Below are 26,125 nucleotides of genomic sequence, written 5' to 3'. Positions count from 1 at the left end.
ACCCAAGGCAATGGCCTAAGGTTTGATGATGATTTAAAAAATGGCGTTACTGTGTTTTTAGGAATGAATGAAGAAGCTAATGAAACGCAATGAAAAATGTGTTAAAATTGAAAGCCACTATAAAGAAAAGTAGTTTTTATGTGGATTAAAGTGTTCATATTTTTAGTTTTGTTTTTTTTTCAAAACACCTTCAGTGAAGCGGTTAATTAAATAACTTAATAATCATGTTTGTTTCGCTATTGTGCATTTTGATTTATTAAATTTTTATCCCCTTCTTTCCCATTGCTATTCATGACATATGCAAATTTATCATTATCCTATTCTTTCTTTCTTTTTCCTGTTTAGCCTCCGGTAACTACCGTTTAGATAATTCATTATCATTATCCTATTCAGAATAAATAAAAGAAACCTTTCTGTTGCAAAACTGTTTAATATTTTCTTAATACTTATTTTATTATTATCATTACCACCATCACCTGCCACTGTTACCAATCATCTGCTGTAATCAGCTTCAAATATTTAAATAATATGAGTATTTAATTAACTCATAATCAATCTTTATATTACAGGAAAAAGTAAACTTTAAAACTGATTCCTACCGATGTTACATGATGCATTTTATTTGTGTACATCTTAATTTCACACCAGATACATACTATTTTTACCTATCATTGCGCATTGTATGTATAATGTGTCACTGATGACAGATTTAGTAAAATGCCTACATTAATATTTTTTTAAAACGTATCTACTTTCTCTTACAGTTTGTTGAGGAGCTGTTGTCTCCTTAAGTAGTACTTAGTTCATTTTATATTAAAGGAAGCAAATATTTATTGGTATAAATTGAATTTCAGTCATATATGTAAAGAAAAAGGTTTTTAGCAATATTATGTGCCATGAATACTTTTTTTTTTAATTTAGCGATTACATTATTAGCTACATTTTTGTTAATTTTAACCTAACTTTTTCCATTTAACATTATAGTATTATGTAATGTTAATAATAAACAAATACTGATTTTATTTTTTTTCTATGTTCAGTTATTAACAACACTTGGACTTGCTGATGATGGTAGCTGGTTGGAGACCACTACACCACACCTTTTAAGTATGTATATAACTAATTTAAAATGTGTATTAGTACTCTACTGAATCTGTTGCTGTATTTCCATTGGTGTCATGTCTGTATTGTAATTAAAGTGATTTTTGAATGATTATTTTATTTAATATTGCCAAATTAAGTAAAAATTTTATTCAACATATTAAAGATATTAATATTTTGTTTTTAAACTGCCATTAGCAGTCTTTTACATGTTTGAAACCTCATGTTCAACCCCCTTGAAGTAACTCTTACTCTTGCTTTTTACCATTGTTTGTGTTTTACAATATTGGTATGTTGATTGTGAAAACTGATCATAGATTAAAGAAGAATGTATCATTTCCATTATATAATAACTGTGGTGTAACCAGATTTGCTTGTATGTTAATAATTCCTGAAGTTGATCCTGCAACTGTTGAGAATATTCCTTTCTCTCATAAAATCTTAAAAGTTTTGTATCACAAATAAAGAGTCCAGCACAAGTATGTATAAATCATGTTTACATCATGAAATGATATTATAGTTAATTTAATTCATAAAACTATTTAATTTGAATTAAAAATTAAATTTTTTTTCTCTTGCAATTTTTGTCTGGAATACTGTAACCTGACTGCTCCTTTATCTGTAAATATATCTTTAGGTATCTTCTTTATGTATGTTACTGCACTGACAGATTCGCTAGTAGCTTTACTGGAATAAAGCTGAACTCACTAAAATGAAATAAAGAAATTGTCATCCGATTTCTTGTTTCCATTAAGCGTTGTTTCAGTACCGTAATTTTTTGCACTCACTTAATTTCTTTGCCCCCTAAGAAATTATTTATTTTATTTTTAATCATTGGAAGTACATGAAACAACAGAAAATACTTTTCAAAAATGTACCAAAAAATATAACTATTATAGCAATAGAAAAACCCCTAAAGATATCACTTAGATTAGCACACGAATGGTTTTTTAATAGACTTGATATCTGCTTACAACTAACAGAACTGTGAATCAACTGGTACCTTACTTTACTGTAAGCGAGGTTCTTACAGATTGCTCTGCATCCCACATCTCCCTATTTTCCTGTCCATCCAATCACCCTCCACCATTTCTCTCTCTCTTTTATTGCCCTCTGCATTCCTTTTCTCCACGTCTTTCTTGGCCTACCTCTCTTCCTTCTCGCAACAGGACAATAATCTAGCACCCTTTTTGGCAACTTCTCCTCACTCATCTGTTTATTATATCCATACCAAACTAATTGTTTTTCTTCAATTTTTTTAATTATGGAAGTTGCCATGTCTCTAATTCCTCATTCCTTGTTTGATCCTGTTTTGAAAGTCGCCACACTCTACTGAAAAATTCAATTTCCAAAGCCTCCAAACGCTCTCTATTCCTTTTGCTCATCTGCCAGCACTCTGAGCCATAAGTCAATAGGTTCAGATACCACATTATACAACATTTGATAGGTTCTGATTGTCATCTTTGATAACCAGAATATTTTATTACTATTCAATTCTGAATCGCTGCTCTTCCCTGACCAATCCTAGCTCTGATATCAATCTCACACCCTCCATCGTTAGAAATAAGTGTTCCCAGGTACTTTTTCTTGTCACAATTTTGCATCTACTTCACCTCTACAACTAAATCCTCCTTTCTTACTCGCTACAATGTATCCTGTTTCCCTTAAATTGATTTTCATGCCCCATTTTAAGATATTCCTCTCTTAATTTCCTTAGTATATACAGATATCCTCAGCATCTTTAGCCAACACCACGTGATTGTCTGCAAAGAATTATACAGGCAATTGTTTCCAATGTCTATTCCCATCTCTCTGCACTTTCTTCTTTGTATCTTTAACACTTTTTACACATATATTTTATACAGTGTGGGGAGCAAACAGCAGCCTTGCTTCAAACCCTCGGTCACCTTAAAACATCTTGCAATATCATTCCCCATTTTCACTAGACATTCATAATTCTATATAAATTATATGTTGCTCTGACATAAACCTCATTTAAGTTTACATTTCCAAGAAATTCAAATAATTTATATAGCAGGATATTGTCAGGGCTTCTCTAAATCAATAAAAAGCATGTGCCCTGCCAAGTTCCTCTCTCTTCTTTTCTTAATCATCCGTCTTAAAGTAAAGATATTATCCAAACATGAATGCCCTGTCCTAAAACCATTTTGCTCCTTCAGATCAACAATATTCCTTTCAATTCTCTTTTAATATTCTGTCATACAACCTTGCCAAAGAATTAGTGACGTTAATGCCTCTATAATTATTACAGATCTTCTTGTATATTGAACTAATATAACCAATATTCCATTCTTTTAGTAAGTAATCCCCTTTCATTAAACACTTACTAAACATTTTACAAATCTGTTCTAATAATTCAGTGGTTCCATGCTTCACCAATTCAATAGCAAGTCTCCTTGCCCAGCTGCCTTCCCATTTTGTACCCTTCTCAATTCTTTCACCAATTCATCTTTAGTAATATCATGTACATCCGATACTACTTCTCTATAATTAACTAGGTACATACCCTCCTCATTCAATAAAGCCTTATTGTACTCCTCCCATTCCTTCAAACTGATCACACTGGCTTTCAAATCTTCATCATTCCTCAAATCTTTAATAAGCTTCCAAGCCTTCCTGCCACCTATGCACCTTCCCATCTACTTACATTTCTTCTCCCATATATCTAATTAATAATAAACTAACAACTGTAAATTTACAAATGATTCGTAATCATATAGCTTTGTTCTAGAATGTAGATAAGTATTTACTATGTAGGACAGAATGAGCGACCTTTTATAGAACTAATTTTAAATTAATGTACAAATAATACACCAATGACATCACTGGGAAACAGTTTGTATGATTAATTTATAGCAATTAATTAATTTGTTTTTAAAACAATGTTTTTGAAAATTGTATATAACAGCCCTTCTAAATGCAGCCCTAATTTTGTCCCAGAGCCAGTCACCAACTTACAGGTGACCTGTATCAGACGAGAACCAGTGTATTCTGTGTGGTAAATCATTCCATTGGCAAATCATTTAACCCACCGGGGTGGTCTAGCGGTGAATGCAGCTTCCCAAATCAGCTGATTTGGAAGTCGAGAGTTCCAGTGTTCAAGTCCTAGTAAAGTCAGTTATTTTTACACGGATTTGAATACTAGATCGTGGATACCGGTGTTCTTTGGTGGTTGGGTTTCAATTAATCACACATCTCAGGAACGGTCGAACTGAGACTGTAAAAGACTACACTCATACATTTCATCCTCTGAAGTATTATCTGAATGGTGATTACTGGAGGCTGAACAGGAAAAAAGAAAGGAAAATGTTACCTGTATCAGACCACTTATGTTTACAATTCACTAAGTTACCATAAACCAGTAAAATTAATAGTTATGCTCTGGTGATTTTTGTAAAATATTCTTTTAAATATAGCCTGTATTTTGAGTATAATCTTTTTAGATATTTACTCAGTTATATAATATACAATGTTTAAATAGAATATGTAGTATTATTTTTTGTAAAATTTTTTTACATATTTTTTTTTAATGTAAAATTTTACTGGTTTATAGTTTTATGGCGCATTTAATTTTATTTCTTCTGTATTTATGTTCATTTTTTATTTTTTTTTTTTATTAGCATCACTTGTATCTGCATGGATGCAGCTTGGACAGTACACAAATGACACTCCGCCTCAAACAGGGTAATTTTCTATTATCATGTTAAAAAAATGCTTCATTAAGGTTTTTCTTACTGTTATTTTCTTCAGTTGTTATTGTTGATTGAAACTCCTCATATTGGTTACCTAATTAATTTTGTACTTATCTTATTATCTAGAGTACTTTGATATTTTTAAATTTTTTAAAAATTTAATTTTTAATTAAAGAATTAAAAGTTAAAAGATTTTAATTAAAGAATTAAACATTTTTAAATGTTTTGAATTTAAAACAGATCTACATATTTTATTTCATTCTAATTATTCAAAAATGAAAAAGCAAATTACTTTTTTTTATCCTTTCCTTAATCTGTCAACAACTACCACATTTATGGGTCATCAAATAAAAAATTCTGAAATATCTATCAAATCTTAAATTATAGTCCAAATCACTGAAGAATATCTTTCAAACTACCATGTTTCCTCCCTTTCACTTGTATACCTGTGTATATAATGTGTGTTTTTAAAGTAAGATACATTTTGAAATAAAAACAAAACTAAAACATATGAAAAGTTAATCTATGACTTAACACCATTTTTTAATTCAACATCATCCCACTGTTTAAGGTGAAAAGAAAGAAATTAAGCACTGGGAGCTTGGTCAGGGCTGTAAGGTGGATGATTAAGATTTTCCAATTGCCTCACTGTGATTTGACATGTGTAGCACATTACATTATCATGCAAGAACGAAAATCCCTTGTCATACCAACCCACATTTGTTTTATTGTAGTTCTTCTAAGAATTTTTAACATTACTTTTTCATTGATTTTTTCATTACCATTACACTCTTCTTTGAAATTCTTCAATCTAGGAAATGATGAATGCCACCATTACATCAGCCACTGCTTTGTCTCAACATTCGAATCATCTGCAGTAATAATGCAACCAAACAATTCATCAGCGTCATTTTTGTATCCTGCAAAATTCCATGTGATGCAGAAAGACATTTTTCCTTAGATATGTTGATTAACATCTTACCATCTATCTAGCATAACATTTTTTTTCAATCAAAACTTCATAAGTCAAAAATCAGGAAACATGAAAGAAAACTGAGGCGCAGTGAAATGCTAGATTTCTTGAATGTTTTTCAACTCTTTCAGTCATATCATCCATTGTCACCAACAGCCAGCTGCTATATTCTTCATCATGAACATTCATTCACTTGATGTAAATCTCAAAGTGAATTTTACCATCATCTTATTTAGCATCAGTCATAGTATTTGGCCCAAAAATGCCATTGCCTGTAAATTTCAGCTGCAGAATTGTTTTTTATCATCAAAAATCAGATCACTCATCATACTTCACACTCAGTAGGATAACAAATTGTAGCACTCATTTTTTTTTTTTTTTTTTGTTTTCAGTCATTTGACTGGTTTGATGCAGCTCTCCAAGATTCCCTGTCTAGTGCTAGTCGTTTCATTTCAGTATACCCTCTACATCCTACATCCCTAACAATTTGTTTTACATATTCCAAATGTGGCCTGCCTACACAATTTTTCCCTTCTACCTGTCCTTCCAAAATTAAAGCGACTATTCCAGGATGCCTTAGTATGTGGCCTATAAGTCTGTCTCTTCTTTTAACTATATTTTTCCAAATGCTTCTTTCTTCATCTATTTGCCGCAATACCTCCTCATTTGTCACTTTATCCACCCATCTGATTTTTAACATTCTCCTATAGCACCACATTTCAAAAGCTTCTAACCTTTTCTTCTCAGACACTCCGATTGTCCAAGTTTCACTTCCATATAAAGCGACACTCCAAACATACACTTTCAAAAATCTTTTCCTGACATTTAAATTAATTTTTGATGTAAACAACTTATATTTCTTACTGAAGGCTCGTTTAGCTTGTGCTATTCGGCATTTTATATCGCTCCTGCTTCGTCCATCTTTAGTAATTCTACTTCCCAAATAACAAAATTCTTCTACCTCCATAATCTTTTCTCCTCCTATTTTCACATTCAGTGGTCCATCTTTGTTATTTCTACTACATTTCATTACTTTTGTTTTGTTCTTGTTTATTTTCATGCGATAGTTCTTGCGTAGGACTTCATCTATGCCGTTCATTGTTTCTTCTAAATCCTTTTTACTCTCGGCTAGAATTACTATATCATCAGCAAATCGTAGCATCTTTATCTTTTCACCTTGTGCTGTTACTCCGAATCTAAATTGTTCTTTAACATCATTAACTGCTAGTTCCATGTAAAGATTAAAAAGTAACGGAGATAGAGAACATCCTTGTCGGACTCCCTTTCTTATTATGGCTTCTTTCTTATGTTCTTCAATTGCTACTATTACTGGTTTGGTTTCTGTACATGTTAGCAATTGTTCTTCTATCTCTGTATTTGAACCCTAATTTTTTTAAAATGCTGAACATTTTATTCCAGTCTACGTTATCGAATGCCTTTTCTAGGTCTATAAACGCCAAGTATGTTGGTTTGTTTTTCTTTAATCTTCCTTCTACTATTAATCTGAGGCCTAAAATTGCTTCCCTTGTCCCTATACTTTTCCTGAAACCAAATTGGTCTTCTCCTAACACTTCCTCCACTCTCCTCTCAATTCTTCTGTATATAATTCTAGTTATTTTATGTATAGTATTTTATGTATAGTAATTCTAGCACTCATTATAAATGGATAAATATAAGCAATTAACAACAAAATGACTAAACTATAGTTATTGATAGCTGACTATTGATTGAAATAACTGAGGTACGCAAGCTACATCTGTTTTCATTGCATATGTGAATGGGAAATTTAAAACAGATCTATTTTAAAACCTCGTGTGTGTATATTTTTTTTACCCATATATATATTGAATTTCAGCCAATCCTTCAGATACAGAAATAAAGAAGCATTCTAACCTTTATTTCCTTTACATTATAGCGCTTTCAGGCATAAGCCCATCCTCAGTAATGTTTTCTGATTTATCGTTAATTCTATTTACACGTATAACCACCATGCAATATCTTTACACCTGATTACTAGTGATGCAGTCTGTGAGTATATAATGTCCTCCATATAGTACTTTGTGAAATGTTGAGTTGTGTAGAAATTCTTCACATCCTTGTTGTAGGACTAAGCCGTACCACTTGAAGAATGTTTTCCCGCTTTATCACATTGTACCAGTTGACAGTCAGATGAAACATGAGCACTGGAAAATGTACCATTCTCACAAAGATTGTTAAAAATTCTACAAAATAACCTATGGTTTGCTAATCATTCAGCATACCTTTGTCAGTTTTCTTTCACCCGAGCACTTCCATCGCATAAGCTACACACAAAAATCATAGTATGATCTGCTCGAGTGAAAACATGGCATTTTTCAAAACAGAATTTCACTTTTTTAAATTTAGTTCAATTGGAAAAATGTAGGTACAGTTTTAGAACACAAAAACGGTACATATCTTGATTCCCAGAAGTAACTGAACAGTCTAAATTACATCAAAAATAACTTAACCACTTTATGTTTATATTAACATGTAACCACAATTTTATAACAACAGTCAGTAATATACAAATTAATGTCAAAGCATATAGTTAATGTATCAACCTAATTTTTCAAAGGTCTAAATTTATTGTACTAAAAACAGCAATATTTAATTTTTACTAATTCATAGCATTGTTCTGTTTTGTTTTTAATATTAAAAATTTATTACTTTTTTTGTTTTTCATAGACTTTTTATTACATAATTTTCTCAGAATTATTGAATAAAAGTTGTAATAAAATTTACAACTTTATTTATTAATTATTTAACAAAGTTATTGTATTTCAAACCTAAAAAATGTGGTTTTTCATCATAAATTTTGCTGTTTAACATTGGATATCATGAAAACTACAGGAAATTCAGTTCTAGGGAACTCTGTTATCCAATTGCTCAAGACAAAAATATAAAAACCCATCAAGTTAATCACCTTATAGACACCTTATAATCCTGGCAAAGTTTTTTGCTAACTGTAACTTGTTAACAAAGTGTTTTCAGACATTTTTGTACAAACTTTTTACCGTATTTCAATCTCGAATCAATTTCTACATTATTTCCCTTTCCTCTTGAATCAAACTGTTTATAAGAAATCAATTTTCTTTCTTTTAACAATAACTGTAATACAGTCTCTGAATTACAATACACATAACGTAAACAATTTATCAAGGGTGAAACATCAGTGAATAAATTAAAAAGTCCTTAGTAAATTTACTTAAAGAAAGCAGTTGTCAATGTTCTGTGAAGAATATTTAATGGATGGACAAATAAATTATATTGATATTGGTTGTTCAGTAACATAGAGATTGAAATTGTATTTTTAAACTGTGTTAAGGTTAGTAAATCAACATACAACTACAAAAAAATGTTCAGCATAATGTAACTAGTTATAATAAATAAATAAATATGTAATTGTATTGCAGGCCTAAAGTTTTTTGAGAATTATGGTGATTATATGACTATTATAATGTGTATTGATATGTTGATCATTTCATGGTCTCCTAAATCACCTAACCTGAGTGTGTATGGATTTGTTTTTTGGGAGAATCTTCGAAGCCAATTAGTTGATCTACTTTACACATGAGAGAAGAAATTGCTAAAGTTAAATATTAGTTTTTAAATCTTCAGTAGCATTTATCATTGTGTTTTTATATATTCTCTAGACCAGTGTTTCTCAACCTGGAGGTTATAGCTCCCAAGAGGGTCATGATGATATGAAAGTAGGGTTATGAAATTAATCTACAACTTTATATGTAAACAATAATGAAATCATTTTATGAGGAAAAAAATCATTTATTGTTAACATTTTACTTACATTTTTAAGTACACATGTAAAGAAAATAAATTAATAAAATAGTTGCGTTTGTTTTTCATTAAAATTTTTCTTCATATGTGGATCTACGTTGGAAATACACAAAAACAAATTACTTTCAAGTGATAAAAGATGATTTTCCTATGCTTAGTTTTTAGTGCAACCATAGATGAAAAACACTTTTCACAGTTGTAAAATGTGGCAAAAGAGATTGGTTTGCAAAACAACCTATTTTCTTTGATTGATCTGTCCCTATTGCATTCATATGTGACAAAACATAAGAACTGAGAAATGTTTGCCACATCTGTTGATTCATCTTATTGAATACTACAAAATTCACTTGTACTCAGTTTGTGAATTATCTGATCATAAACATCGATAGCCATGCCTTGATAGTGGTGTTTCATTAGAATGCAGAATTTTTTAAAGTTTTTTTGCTTCTTTCACACCTATTAAAACACTGACCTTATCAATTGCTGCAGGCAGTATGAGGTTTGGATTTCTTAGCTACTTTTAATGCTACGAGATAAGATGCTTCAAGTGTACTTTTTTCAGAATGGCTACAAACAGAAGCCTGTTGATTTCTCAAAGTATGTAATTTTCTTTTGAAAATTCCATAGTTTTTCGTTTATGATCCAGATGTTTAGTTTTCAAGTGTCAAATTAATTTTGACAGGCTTCTTTCTTTCATTGGAGAGGACTTGAAAGCATGCAGTCCAGTGAAGCTTTGCATCCAATGAGGTAAAACCATAATTTAAATAACTGTCATTGTACAATCTTGTCTTTTTACAAGAGATTCACCAGATGTAAATGGCTCACTTAATTTTTTAACAGATTTATCCATTTTGCCTAAGAATCTAATTATAAAAAAGTTACACCATTTGGCTGCACACTAAAAAATCTAAACCTTAATTATTATTTTCAATGAAACTATGCTTTTAAAAACAAATTAATGCACCAGAATGCACCCTTTGTATTCAAAATTAAGCTGATGTTCTGGAATCTCTTACGTCTCTTTTATACTGCTGAGAGCATAACGTGTTCAAACACCATCGTATGCATGTTCAAACATGTCACTTTCACAGCGAATATTATGCAAGCAGACCAAATTTCAAGGAGGGATGTACATATCAAGTTGGAATCTGTAAATTGCTCATGTTTGTACAATTCATATGTGCGTGTTCATACTCATTGCTATCAATGCAGCTAAATAATTTTAACTAGGTTCATTGGTTGTGGTTGGGAGACACAAAATACTCATTATATTTTTTTTTTTTTTACTTTTTGGGAATTGTGGTGGTAAAGAGGTTGAGAATCACTGTTCTAGGCTATCAATTGTGATGAATATTTATCCATAATTTATGATAAATCTTGATTGTAAAATATTCACTTTTTCTGAATCATTCTGTGTGTTTTATTGGTGTTCTGGTATAGTTGCGTTCTCTCATTATTGGTTAATAAAATAGTATTTTGTCGTCTTGAGATGCTCTTATCTCTCACATAAAAGCATTGTATTTTTATCTTTTATAGCATCGTAAATGACATTATTTAGGTTAAATATATTTAAATATTATTTAGAATATATTAATTTTATTTTGAGTATTAACTCTTTTTGAAAATCAGCTTTTTTATTATATGCTATTCTTTGTATATTATTTGACATGTTATTTTTGAAATTATTTAATGTAAGTAACTGTTTTTTATAGTTCAAATGATGATGTGCTTCAGTGTAAAAATTACTACAGTTCAGTCACTGTACCACAACTTACTGTCGATTTACTAGTAAAAACAGTTGGTGGTGATTTATCACCTGAGCCCAGACTTAAATCATTGCTGTCACAATTATTCAGTGATAGAGTGAGCAGACTTCCAGATATTGCTTCTCACATTGCAAGAGCACTACAGGCTAGTTTTAAAAATAAATAAATACTAATTAAAAAATTAAATTATTTAATTAGTTAATCTAGTTAAATAAATAATTGTAAGATTGATTATTGTAATATTTAAACTGAATTGAGAGATAATTAATTATCCATGATCACTTTGATACCACATAATGTACATATGATAAGTTTTTTAAACATGGCACAGTTGGTATATAATATTATTTATATATAACTAAATGAAATATACAACCTTACCAACAATTCATCTGCAGTCTCTTTTCTAGTATTTTCAGCCATTCGACCATCCTCAGGAAAATTCATTCATCAATTTATATCATTAAAATTAAATTGTTATCTGGATTATCTGAGTATATATTGTATGTATATATACATTTTCTTTACATATGAATAAATGAAAAACAACCTTACCAACAATTCGTCCACAGTCTCTTTTCTAGTACTTTCAGTATTCAACCATCCTCAGGAAAAGTTATTCTTCAATTTATATCATTAAAATTAAATTATGTAAAAAGTAAATTTATAAAATATTAAAATCACAATTGGTTGTCATAATATAAAGTTTTAATAAAATTACTTTTTACATAATTTAATTTTAATGATATAAATTGATGAATGAATTTTCCTGAGGATGGTCGAATGGCTGAAAATACTAGAAAAGAGACTGCAGATGAATTGTTGGTAAGGTTGTTTTTCATTTATTCATATGTAAAGAAAATGTATATATACATAACAATATATACTCAGATAATCCAGATAACATATATATGCAATTTTAATCTCAAATTTGATTAATCATAGGTGATAAGCTAGAACATTTGAACTGTATAAGGTAATTTCTTGTTCTGTATTACACATGCCTTTGTTTTATTTTTTATACATAATTTATTTTCTGTACATTCATATATTTAATCAAATTAAAGTTGAATATCCTGGGTTGTCTCACCTCTGATTGTATTATTTTATTAAATATTCTGTAAGGGTAGTTGTAAAGTTAAATTAAAAGAAAAAAATATCATTTATTTTTGTTGAATTAAATTCATTTTTCAACAGAACCTCTTTTTAACTCAACTTCACTGGCATCAGGAAATTTCTTTTCTCACAAAGCCATTTGTTTCAGTTTGAAAATTGACGTAAATCATAGGGAGTGAAATCTGCTAATCTGAGAGAGAGTAGCTGATTGCTACTGCTGTAGCAATCTAAACCTCAGTTTGGCCATTGCAATTTTTGAAATGTAAACCAGCGCATTTTCTTGATGAAACAAGTCTTTTTTCTTTGCAGTTTGATTTTGTTGAATTTCATCGCTCGGTTGTTGATGAACTGACATAATACTTACCATTGATTGTTTTTCATTTTGAATGATAGTTGATGAAAAGTGTGCCCTTTTCATCACAAAAAACAGTGGTCATGACATAAGCAGAGGTTACTAACTTTACCTTGAGATCGATTGACATCCTGATGTTCATTGTTTTGACTGCTCCTTTGACCCAGGTGACGGTTATAAATTGATACAAAAATTCCTTAGATTTTACTTGAAACGCTTTAAACTGTGAAATTTAACATCCATTCAAGCAATATTTTCTTCTTTTGCGAGTAAATACTGCACCCATAGTACAAAAAACTTCTTTATACCCAGATGTTGCTGAATGATGTTACACAAAGGTTCAGCTAGGTGCATGCAAATGGATTTTTCTTTGACTTTCAGTCTAGTCTACTGAAACAGTCTTACCGTTTCTTACCATAATTATTTGGTCATCACCTTATTTGGGTCTCTGCTAGCAACTCTACGACCACACTTAAACTCACGAGCCCATCGATAGGCAATTTTAAATAACTATACGTATTCCCGAAGAACTGCATTTAGCTTTCTTTTTATTTGGATTGCTGTTTTGTCTCTATAACTTCCTTTTTTGGCATTTTACCAAATTTACTGAGAGCATCTTCTTTGGCAAAATATCAAACGCAAACTAAATAACATACTGTAACTTAACAATGAAAGAAAACAGCTAGAAAAGAAGTTATTAATATTACTGTCATTTACAAGTCATTTAGCTTAGCTATCAAATTAACCTCATAGGTAATCAATTGCAAAACTTAAAAATGTCTGAAATTTTTGTAACATTGTTCATTCCAGGTTTGATTCTTACTAATTTCAGTTTTATAGTCAATAAAATGAATATATTTCTTTATTATAGTTATATTTAAAATATAAATTAGATTATAATCATTGTATTTATTATTTAAGAAAAGTAATTGTAATTAAAAATTAATATTTCAGTACTGTCTATATAATATCAAGCCATTAAACATTATAGTATTTTACACAAGTGTTTGTCCGACCAACAACACATAAGCCAGTAATAGTGCAACTATTTGAACAAACATCACTTGCGTACATGATAAATCTACTTTTTTGTAGCAGCTTGTTTTCACGATGAAAATGAAAACAGATAAAAAAAAAATCAGTGAATATTTTTTTTTAAGAGTGCATTCTCCTTTAGATTATAGAAATATTTGCAACCTGCACCTATAATCTACGTAAACCTTTGAAAAGTTATCAGTAGCTGGCCAAGTTTGAATTTTCTCCTCATTGTGTTAATGTTAAATCATATCTACAGTCAGTATTTTTACCACTTCTTTTATATAAATTACAATACTGAAGAATAATACTTAAGATTTATGTTAAGTAGTCATTTTTTTCCTTATATTTACTGATTCATATGCTTGCTTGTACTATTTTGTGTAGGTGTTGATTTGTTTGTAAATATTCTAAAAATGTATCATTATTAAGATATTTAACTTCACAGTAGGTGGTGTAGCTCTAGCCATAAAAAATGTTAATTTATCTTTATAACTGGTAAATTTTTGTCTTGCATAAGATTTCTGGCAAAATTTTAACATTTTATCAATACAGCAATATGTGAACTGGAAATTTGTAATTGTCTTTACCAAGATTTCTATAATTCTCTTAAGTGTATTTTTACTCAAATCAGTTTTGACTACTGGATACCATGTTAATAAGATTGTACATTTGTCTCCAACACTATTTATTAGAGGATGAAAAAAAGACTGAAAATGATAGGTGTGGATGGAGAGAATAAAAGCAATAGATAAGTAATTAATGAAAAAGTACAAAACTGAGAAAAATATTATGAAACAAAGAAAGAAATTGATTTGTGTACTGGCAAAGAAGAAAATATACTAATGGAGGCTGTAGAATGTTTAATGGATTGAAGAAGCAGTTTCATTCATCTTTTATCTTGATCGTTGTAAAGTGAAAGGGATACTAAGGTACAGTCAAACAAAAGTTTACCTCAAGCTTAGCTATATGCTAAAACCTACCATCATCAAGATACTCATTACCATTATTTTTATAACAATTAATTTTATTCATTTTTTATTTTTGCTATTATAAATAACAATAATTGTATATTTTGATATAGGAAGTTCCATCATGGACAATAGCCACTGTAGCTGCTCTATATTGGAGGCTTTTGGGGAATGCAACACAGACTGTTGCCTGTGTTCAATTAGCTGTCAATATGGCTCCAACAAATAGTAAGGACAGTCCCTTACATAATATTGCATTATTGATGTTCAGGTAATTAATCTACAATGTTTTTTCTTACATTAAGAGATAAAGGAGTACGCATAATCTGCTGTGCTATTCTTTTTTTATTACTAAATTATCTTATATTAAGTATAGATAAAATTGCAACATGCTTCTGTTAGACATAAATTTCTAATTTCACAGATAGTATTCCCATTAGTGGTAATAAAAGCATTTCTCATATCCAAGTGTGAAATTTATAGGTTCCATTATTATTAAGTTCTCTTGTGATGATACAAGGGTAAATCAAATATAAATGAGACTTTTCATTCTGAGCGCATAAGTTTGAAGGGAGCAGGTGGTTGCTTCTAGAGTACATTGGTGGGGATGTCAGGGGTAGTGAGGCCAGGCGGTTTCTGGTTCAGACCAATTTAGCAGTAGTGCTTGCAGTGTCAGAGCAACAGGTGCATCCTTTCATTGTGCAACACATTATCATTAAATTTGTCTTTCATAAAGGTGGAAAACCAGAGGAAATTCTGCAAAGATTGACTGCACAGTTCAGGGATCAAACACTGTCAAGGGCTCCCATGTTTGTCTGGTATAAGGAATTCAAGGAAGGATGTCACGGGTTGAAAATGAGGAACATGATCACCGTCCTCGGACCAGCATTATGGAGGAGAACATTTGCATGATTTGTGACCTTACTGAAGGCAATTGACATCTGACAGTTTCTGAAATTACATCAGGTTGGAATAAATTATGGAAGCTGTTAAACAATCATGATAAAAGACCTAGGGTTCGGTAAAATGTGTGCCAGGTGGGACCCTCGTTACACAGATTTGAATACTAGATCGTGGATACCGGTGGTGTTCTTTGGCGGTTGGGTTTCAATTAACCACACATCTCAGGAATGGTCAAACTGAGACTGTACAAGACAACACTTCATTTACATCATACATATCATCCTCATTGATCCTCTGAAGTATTATCTGAAAGGTAATTACTGGAGGCTAAACAGAAAAAGAAAATAAAGGTGGGTCCCTCATCTTTTGGTAGCAGAACACAAGTGTGAAACATTTGCAGGTCTGTCAGAAGCTTTCAGCACGGTTTGCAGAAGAAGGTAATGCATTTTTGATCACCTGCGACTAAACGTGGGTCCATCATTACATGCTCAAATCCAGACAAGCCAGCATAGAGTAGTGGCAGAAGGGGAGGAGACAGCCCCTGTGAAAGCCAAGACTCAGCTGGCAAGGTGCTTCCAACTGTTTTGTTTTTTTGACCAGTGAGGCATTTTGCACATTGATTTCTTGCACAAGCATTGTATAATAAATGCTGCGTATTACTGTGAACTTTTGAATGAAGTAAAGGTTGTTATCATTCCAAAAGATGTGACTAAGCAATTTGAGACATTACTCCATGATAATCCTCAGCCCCATATTGCTCTAACTTGCAGAAAATTAGAGGAAATGAGATTGACTTCCCTTAGCCATCCTCCCTATAGCCCTCACGTATTGCCTTGTGATTTTTATCTCTTTGGACTGCTTAAAGAAGCATTAGGAGGAAAATGACTCCAAGATGATGCGGCGGAGGAGGCTTTTATGCGCAATTGGCTCCTGACACAACCCTCTTCATTTTATGATGCCAGGATTAAAAACCTCCCAATCCGCTGGGAAAAATTCATTTCTAAAGCAGAAGATTATGTTAAAAAATGATGTATGCATGGCTATTTACTTACACCAAATAAAATTTAAAAAAAATAAAGTCTTGTTTATATTTGATACGCCCTTGTAAAATTGATTTCTTCTTCAAGAAAATCTAACCATACTATAATGCTTTGAAGTCCCTTAACAAAATTATAAACCTGTCATTGTCATCATTATTAGACTTTTATTATGCCTGATATTTCTTTCTGAAATATAATTATCTTGGGTCCCCTTCAAAAAGTCAAAACTTTTCATTATACAAAAATGAGACCAGTTTCATTTTTTTGCATACTTAAATACAAATCATTGGAACTGATAACACTGGTCTGCATGATTATTTGAACTGGCACATTAATGAATGTTATAAAGTATTTTTTATGCTAAAGTAGAAAATATAATCAAAAATTGTCTATCATATCAAGTTTTTGAGTTATCTTAAAAATCCCTATTATTTTATTTTTGACACATAATTGAAACAATCTGCTGTCTTGTGCATTATGTTATAAACATGCCTGATATGACTAAAACTGTAAGTAATTACAGAATAAATAAAAGCTGTATCAAATATATGACATCATCCCAAACACAGTGTAACTAGTTATTCTAAGAATAATAATTCATTAAATATGAACACATAAAGAATCAGTGTAGACCAATTTCAAAATTGATGAAAACTACTTGTGGGCTTCATTTCAGTTATCCTCAGGGAAATCAAGGTAAACAATGGACACCACATATAATAACATGTATTAGGTGTTATGTTAAGCTCATGCAGCGACTAGAAGGGAAAAATATGTTTTTTTCAAGCGAGATGAAATTTCATCAAGATTGATGAAATATTTCACTATGAAAGATACGGTGTGTTCCTGTTGTGATGTAAAAGTTATATTGACGTCTGATCTTGGTATTGTTTATAATGCTGATGATTGATTGGCAGTTATTCATTGAGTCATCTAAAACAGGCTTAAAAACGGTGCAACTGACTGCCTGATTCAAATAAGAATCCTTCTATATTGTAGTGAATACTGTTTGAATGAAAGAGAGATATGAAAGTATGTAAATAATTTTAAATGCAGTCAATTATGTTCCCTTATGGCATATTATGTTCACTTGTGGCGATCTCAAAGTTATTGTTGGTTTTCTTTTCTTGGTTTGCAAGAGGTGACTTTATAAAATACATTTGTTTCTTATGTTTGTGGGACATTCATGCATCAAGTAAATATTATGTGGTAAATATATAAATATTATATCAAAAGGAGACGCTTTCACTCCTTGATAAAGAAATGTTTATTACGTTCCTTTAATCAACCATCAATGCCATCTTTATATAATGGCATTTTGATAGCATTTTATTTTAGATGGCATTTTGCCATCTTTATATAATAAAATTGGAATTGATGAAGAATTTTGTTGTAAGTATGAATAAAGAAGGAAATAGGATTTAATTATTTACGACAAGTGTTTCGTAACTTGGTAGGAAAAAGTCAGGATGGGAATATAAAAAAATTCCTGCTCACTCACAGAATCCAAACTTGGTAGGAAAAAGTCAAGATGGGAATATAAAAAAAATTAACTTTTAATGATATTCGGCATTCTAAATTTTTATATAGATCAACAGAAGAATTTGTAGTAAAAGATTATTTTATGCTTTGTTATTAACAAGAGAACATCATCAAATGACTTCCATACCACTAGGTCTAGGTTATTCAACTCTATGTCAAAATTTTCATCATTGAATAAATTTCTAATTTGAGATCTGTCTAATGAATATTCCTTTTTTTAATTTAGCTTCAAATAACTTATGAAACTTATTCAATGATGAAAATTTTGACATAGAGTTGAATAACCTAGACCTAGTGGTATGGAAGTCATTTGATGATGTTCTCTTGTTAATAACAAAGCATAAAATAATCTTTTACTACAAATTCTTCTGTTGATCTATATAAAAATTTAGAATGCCGAATATCATTAAAAGTTAATTTTTTTATATTCCCATCTTGACTTTTTCCTACCAAGTTTGGATTCTGTGAATGAGCAGGGAGAATGCTTCCACCAGGTGTATTGCAAATGGAGCAGCATTATGAAGGTAAGTGGGACAAATCAATGATGAGTGACTAGTGTTTGTTCCTTTAAATAGAGGACCCTTCCGCACCAAAATTTAGATGAAATTTATTAGTTTACCCGACTCCCTTATCAAAAATTACCCTTTTATCTGTTATATTTGACAAGATTTTTATTTAATAAACAAAATAAAATATAAGTATTGAAAGTATATTTTTATATATATACATTACAAAATTTATTGTACCTATAAACATTTTCACTTGCAAAATTTTATATTATTTAGCAATTTCTGAAGGGTATAAACAAAAATTTGATGGTTGATAGAGAAAAACTGACTTCATTTTCATATTCAGTACTTAAAAAAGAATACAACTCACTTATTGGTGTTTCTAAAACTTTTTCCAATTTGTAGATCAATGTAATTAGTAACAGTATTAACCACCAATTGAAGACAAATATTTTTTTGTAATGAGTATAGCAATTAAACTTAAAAAAATGTTTTTAATATAATAAGATGTTCTCACTAATTTTTACTGCTGTTGTTCTTTTTGTCTTCAGTTATTCGGCTGGGTTGATTCAGTTTTCCATTACTTTATATTCTTTGTCTCTTACGCATTTATACCTCTTGCATTGTATATTGTTAATTATCTATTTTTATATTATAATCTTAATCTTCCTTTTCTTTTGTACTAATCGAATTAAATTCATGAACCTTGGATGTCTTATATGATTCAACAACTTAACCGTTTTACAAGATTTGCCAAAAACATTTCTTCTCACCAGTTCACTATAAGCTCTTCATTTCATTCATTATCAGCCGTAATTTTCAAAATTTTCCTTCCTGCCTCTAAAGCCTGGATTTTTTCTAGTTTTCCTTTTATCCATGTTTTACTGCCATAAAGTAATAATACATGTTTTTAAGAATTTCTTTCTAATCTGCAAGTATATTTGAATCTAGCAGATTTCTTTTCTTCCTGAGAGCTCTTCTGGCTTGCAACATTCTGCTCTTAATTTCTTCATTACTTCTTCTATCCCTTATAATTTTATTACCTAATAACAAAATTTTACAACTTTCTGGTTTATTTTGCTCTAACGTAATATTTAACTCCTGATTATCTTATTTGTGTTACATTTCATTCAAAATAGTAATATCATTCGTAAAGTTTTAGATGTGTATGTTTTTCCTTGATGTTCTCCAATATCAAAATTTTCTTTTAGATCCTTCATTGTTTTTTTAAAATAAAAACTAAAAAGCAAAGAATCAGGACTCACTTGATTGCAATTGGCTTTACTCACACCACCTCGCTTTAATGCGTTTTCTGTTATTATTGGTAGCAGATTATTATAAAAAAATTAAATAACTTTTCTTTCTCTACATTTCACTCCTATTTTTCTTAAATGTTCTATATTCTATGATGCTTCATCATGAAACCTAAACCCCTACTTCTTCCATTATACGCCTTGAACCTCCATTAGTATAATTTAGTGGCCAGTATTCTATCCAGTTTCTTCTTTGTTCCTTATTACTTTTTACTTCCTTGTGCAAAATAATGGAAGTATTGTGATCAAGAAAAATTTGAGATTTCAATGGAAATATTCATTTTGGCCATCCGTGAATTCATCTTTACTAGTTTCAGCATGACATCTGTACATACGTATGTACGTACCTCGCGTAACTCAAAAACAGTTTGCCGTAGTATGTTGAAATTTTGGATTTAGGACTCTTGTAACATCTAGTTGTACACCTCCCCTTTTAATTGCAATCAACTGAAGCAAAAGTGTCCAAAAAATACTTGAAAAGCTTGGTGAAATGTGATGGAAGTTGTACAGAAGAGATTAAAAGTAGGATAGCAATGGGTAAAGCTGCATCTGAAAGGTTAAGCGACTGTTAACAGCAAAAATAATATCAGTTAAGAAGACAGATTGGAATGCTGGAGGATATCAAGAACAGAAGAAGTTGTAGAGAAATCAAGGATGACGCTCAGAACCGAGAGAAGTGAAGAGCATCCAATTGAAACCAGTAATAAGACAGATCTACAAGAGACAGAGAGAGAGAAAATATTGTTTTATACACGTTTAAAGTTCACTTTTAAAAAAAAATCAGTGACTTTCATTTTCAATCCTACCTAATTAGAATAACTAAAAATAATAAATACACATCTTAATTCATAATTAATCATGTTTTATCTTTAGTTGATACGGACCTTTTATTGTTAGTATCTTTAACATGCTGTAATGCACATGTCTTCATTTATGCCCTTGAAGTGAAGGTTATACTAAGATAAAATGAAATGAAAAAAAGTAGCTAATAGAGAGAAGTTAGTATAGAAAACTTAATAATTTTTTTTTTTACAGATTGGGGCATCATAAAGAAGCATTACTTTTGGGCTCTCTTGCATTACAAGTTGCCCCTCATTCATTCTTAGCACATCTCTCATTATACACGTTCTATAATGCGATGGTAAGTTTGTACATTTATTTTTAAATGTACTATTAAAAAAATTAATTTCTGTTGAGAATTTTTGTAATTTTATGTTAATTGTACATCTTAGTTGCCCACTAGAGAATGCAAATACAGGTAAGAACTGCACTCAGCTTCCTTAACTTCACTGAATAACCAATTCATTGAACATGGGTTTGACCACTTCATTTTATCTTATTTCACACCCTACCAAGTTGTTAGACATCTAAGCGTTGTGAAAACATCAAGTAGTAAGGGACATAATTTACTGTCTTATTCAGGATCCAAAAATAAATATATTATTATTAAATGATCTCTGTTGAGATATTACAGTGAATTAAATAGTAAATCTGTATTCACCAATACAAACTAAGAGTGCTTGTCATTTCATGTTGCTTTAGCCCATTCATTCTCAAAGTGGGCATTAATGCCCCTATGTGGGTGCTGAAGGCCTTCAGGGGAACCTGTAGAAGGCCCACAGAAAATTGGGGGCATTCATGCAGTCTAGGAAGGTGATGACTGATTAAAATAAAGGCAAAAAAAATTTTTCCTGATATTTCAAACTAAAATTAAATACCTACTATGCAAGTACAAAAAATTAAAGAAACTTATATTTTATGATGAAAATTGATTGTATTCAAACTACTTTAATTTTGCAACCAAGGGGGAAAGAGAGACGAATAAAAAAATAATTAAAGTTTGAATACCCAACTTTTTGACAGTATACTAAGATTTCAAAAATCATCTAATTAAAAAAATCAGTGAGAAGAAAAGTTTTAAAAATTTGGTAGTTTTTCTTTGTGTTTGATCGAACGCATGGAGGAAAAAAGCTTTTTCAGTAAACTGCATTAAAATCTTTTAAAAGCTTAAGATTTTAGTCTTAATTTCTTTTTTTGTATGTCTCTATGATTTTTTTTTTCTGAAACAAAATATTCCACTTTAAAGAGAAAAGGCCACTTTTGTCTTAAATACTGCATATTTCTTGATCTAGGTAACATATTGATACAAATAAATATGGAAATTAAAGAGTTTTGAGCTTTATTGACAAATTGTGAGGTCTTTAATAATAGTGTTGCAGTTTTTGGCTTTTCATTTTGTAACAATATTGAGACTGCAACATGTATCACCCGCTCTCAGCTTAACCCAAGATCATGTTACAGTCTCTGTCGTTAAAGATTTCAATATCTCAGCACAAAATCCAAAAACTGCAATGCTACATTAAAAACCTCACAATTTGTCATTAAAGCTGTATCAATTAGATCAAAATCCTTAGTGTAAATGCATTATTTATTATGAAGTTTTTTGTTATTTTTCTAGGGTAACAATGAGAAAGCAGTCATATTTGGACGTGCATCAATAGCTCTACAGACCTTAAATAATATTGCAAAGCCGTGATATAATGACAAATGAAAAATTAAATCGTGTGAACAAAACAAGGATGCTTCTGTTGTTTCCCTCTTTTTTTTTTAATCTCTGTTAAAAACGTTAATATGTAATGAGAAACATAATTTATTTTCTTTTTTCTATTTTTTTTGTTTTGTATTTATATTTTTACTTATTAAAAATTATTAACTATTTTCAGCATTTCCTTTTCTCATCTATCATTTATCTTTGCTGAAATATTTATTTAAGTAGTGCACAGTCATCACTCACCAAACAGCTTACATCTAATTTAATTGACTAAATCAAATAATTAAAGATATCCAATCTCCACTATGACATCTTTTTCCATACCTAAAATGTTTAAAAACATGTCCTGATTTATTTAATGTGCTGAGATAGTGACATGGATGTATTAGAGAATCTGTCAGAGGCAAAGATGGTTAACACAAGCCCTCCTATGCAGGAGGTTGACAATTCCTGGCTGAACCTGTTACATTTACTCATGGCTCATTGATACTGTCACCAGTCACCACTATTCTGTTGTTGGGTTCTAATTAACAACATACCTGTGGCTTAGAAATTCATGGATACAACAAATTTAAGGTTCACTGATCATACAGCGAACTGACCAAACAATATAGCAATTTGAGTATTCAAACTGCAGTGATTGCACTAAATATTATGTTGCAGAATACCCATCCACCCGCAATTTTAATATGTTTGGGATCAGGATTTTCTATTTTTAATTTTGAGTTTAAATTCTGCCATAAACCATACACATATGATTGTCATAAAATTTTAAACATGGTTGAACACAAAAGCAAAATGTAAGAATTTTTTATAAACTGTGTATATATTAATAAAGAGATTAATGAAATCTAGCAGTGAGAAGGCAAAATCCATTTGTGTCTATATTTGTTTGTTACATAAATCCAAAATTAGCATAGCATAACAAAGCTCTATCATAGTGTACCAGAGCATTTAGAACTGACTGAAATCACAATAAAATATTAGATTAAAATAAGAAATACTAAACAACTAAAAATTAATAATAAAACTTTGGATCAGTACAGTCTATAGAAATTTGATTTAATGAAATATCCATCAAATATTGGTTTAAATATAATTTGAACCAATTAGTAGGTAAGGTAAGCTTTGTCATGTAGGCTTAAAATTAACACCTAAAAAAAAAATATAAAAGAAAGAAGGAAACTAATAACATTTTTTGTGTTATAATAGCATGCATTTCTTTACCATGTAGGATCTGATTGAATGAAATAAAAAGGTTATAATTTTCATTTTATCTGTTACCTAAATCTGTTTTGAGAAGTATCAGCAGCATGGTGTTCACAGCCGACTAATCTTTATTTCTTAGTTTATTTGGTAAATAGAGTATAAATTTGTGTGATTGTCAAGATTTAGATAGTGTTCCAAATGATTAAAAATCACGTATCAAACTAGCTTACATCTATCAGACAAAATCAAATAATTAAAGATATCCAATGCTCCACTATGATATCTTTATCCAGATCTAAATATTTACAAACATTCCTGATTTACTTAATGTGCTGAGGTAGAATGACATAGATGTAATAGAGAGTGCATCAGAGGCATAGATGGTTAACACAAGCCTTCCTATGCAGGAGATTGATAGTCTCTGGTTGTACCAGTTGTATTTACTGGTTATTTATACTGTCAACAGTATAAATTCCCTAAAACTGTAGACTATACTTGTTTAGATAAAATGAACTCAAACAGTAATATTTTTAAGGAAGTTAAAAATTAGGCTTGTAAAAATTCTCCAAATATTTTTTGTTACATTTGCAGAGAATTCACCATGAAAAGTCAACGAAAGCCAGTATCAAATCTGCTAAAAACTGCTTACAAACATTATTTTGAATGTCCCGTGGGAGACCAAGATAAATCCTGGGCTCCACATGTACCATGCATCAAGTGTTACGTTAAACTAACCCAGTGGTTAAAAGAAAAAAAAGGATTTGCCTTTTGGCGTACCTATGATTTGGCAAGAGCCTACTAACCATTATGATGACTGCTATTTTTGCTTAACAAATGTTACTGGTCTCAGTTCAAACAATAAAAGCAGTATCGCATACCCAAATGTTCATTCAGCTAAGAGACCGGTACTTCATGGTGTTGCTTTTCTGATTCTGATTGCTCCAACTTCTTGGAAAGAAATGTCTTTATTTCTAGAAGGCTCAACCGTGAGTATGTGGGGTGTGTCAGGGGGGAGTGGCTGGGTTAAGACCCCACTTTGATGGGGAACAAATTTGTGGATCCAACGAGATGCTAACAGAAAAAAAACTGCAACAAAAAGACCCACTGTCTACGTTCTATAACATTTCAAAATAATTACTATTTTTTGGAGTGAGGGTGCAACTTAGCAAAAACTTTTTACACAAAAGATGTTCACAAAAGTATAAAAAAAATGCAACAAAAATCATCCCTTGTACTACCTTATGTAAATTCAAAATTAAAAACCATCTTTAGAGATTGGGTGAAATTTGGCAAAAATTATTTTTTACAAAAGTTATTTATTCACAAAATTATCAAAAAAATAATAACCTTAATTGTGCAAAATCTGGAAACGATTTCGTTTTCCCCCTGTACCCCCATCCCCCTGACCTTTTGAATTGAAAATTTAGTAGTATCAATGCCCCTACTATATAAATATTATAGCGAAGTTGGGTGAAATTTGGTCAAGTAGTTCTGGAGATATAAGGTGATTTACACACCAACATACATATGAACATTTTTTTACGGAAATTTTGATGCCATTTTTTGGTTTTTCTGGGGTACTTGGAGTCAGTTCATCAAGATTTGGTGAAAACCGAGTATGTCCAATTTTGACCAATCACCATACTTTCCCTTTAATATAGCTATAGCTGCTAATAAAATGAAAAGTAAAAATTGTTAAATATGCTTTTATTTAACTAATGAAAAAAATTACAAAAAGAGTACCGAAATTTCACAATTTGGAAATTATTGAATTTAAGTATAAATTGTTTCAAAAAATTTTCCAATATAAATTTATTTAAAGCAGCCCTAAAAAAGAAAAATAATTTCACTTTCATATTAAATCAAGAATAAATGTTTATAATAAACTCTTTGATTAAATTCAAATAACATTTTATATTGATAATAATGATTGACATATGTGTTTCTCTATTCAAAGTATATTCACGGTAGTGAATGTACTTTTATATGAATATTTATTGTACATTTCTCAGCTACATTTTATTATAATAATGCATATTCAATGATTTATTAACAAATTTACTTTACATTTTATATCAAAAATAAGCGTGGGACGACCTTCATTGTATATGGTAGCAAATTATCAGTGAAATGGTTCTAAAATATAATGTAAAATTAACCATTTTTACAGTTTTACAAAGAATTTGTTTGAGATTTTCCAGCATATTTTTTTGTG

The 26,125-nt window shown here is 30.4% G+C and overlaps 1 protein-coding gene across 2 annotated transcripts in view; it reads left to right on the top strand.

Moving 5' to 3' along the window:
• Nucleotides 1–22,868, top strand: part of LOC142320425 (tetratricopeptide repeat protein 17) — a 55,566-nt gene extending 32,698 nt beyond the window's left edge. For both annotated transcript variants that reach the window (XM_075358169.1, XM_075358170.1), the window contains 6 exons: nt 1,041–1,107; nt 4,743–4,806; nt 11,316–11,514; nt 14,957–15,114; nt 21,186–21,291; nt 22,609–22,868. In XM_075358169.1, coding sequence (XP_075214284.1) covers nt 1,041–1,107; nt 4,743–4,806; nt 11,316–11,514; nt 14,957–15,114; nt 21,186–21,291; nt 22,609–22,686 — 672 coding nt within the window. In that variant the 3' untranslated portion in view covers nt 22,687–22,868. The remainder of the gene's footprint in view (nt 1–1,040; nt 1,108–4,742; nt 4,807–11,315; nt 11,515–14,956; nt 15,115–21,185; nt 21,292–22,608) is intronic.
• The last annotated feature ends 3,257 nt before the right edge of the window (nt 22,869–26,125 follow it).

Source organism: Lycorma delicatula, chromosome 2 (genome assembly GCF_047948215.1).
Source record: "Lycorma delicatula isolate Av1 chromosome 2, ASM4794821v1, whole genome shotgun sequence".
Taxonomy (NCBI): Eukaryota; Metazoa; Arthropoda; class Insecta; order Hemiptera; family Fulgoridae; genus Lycorma; species Lycorma delicatula.
This window is presented reverse-complemented; position numbering and strand designations above follow the sequence as displayed.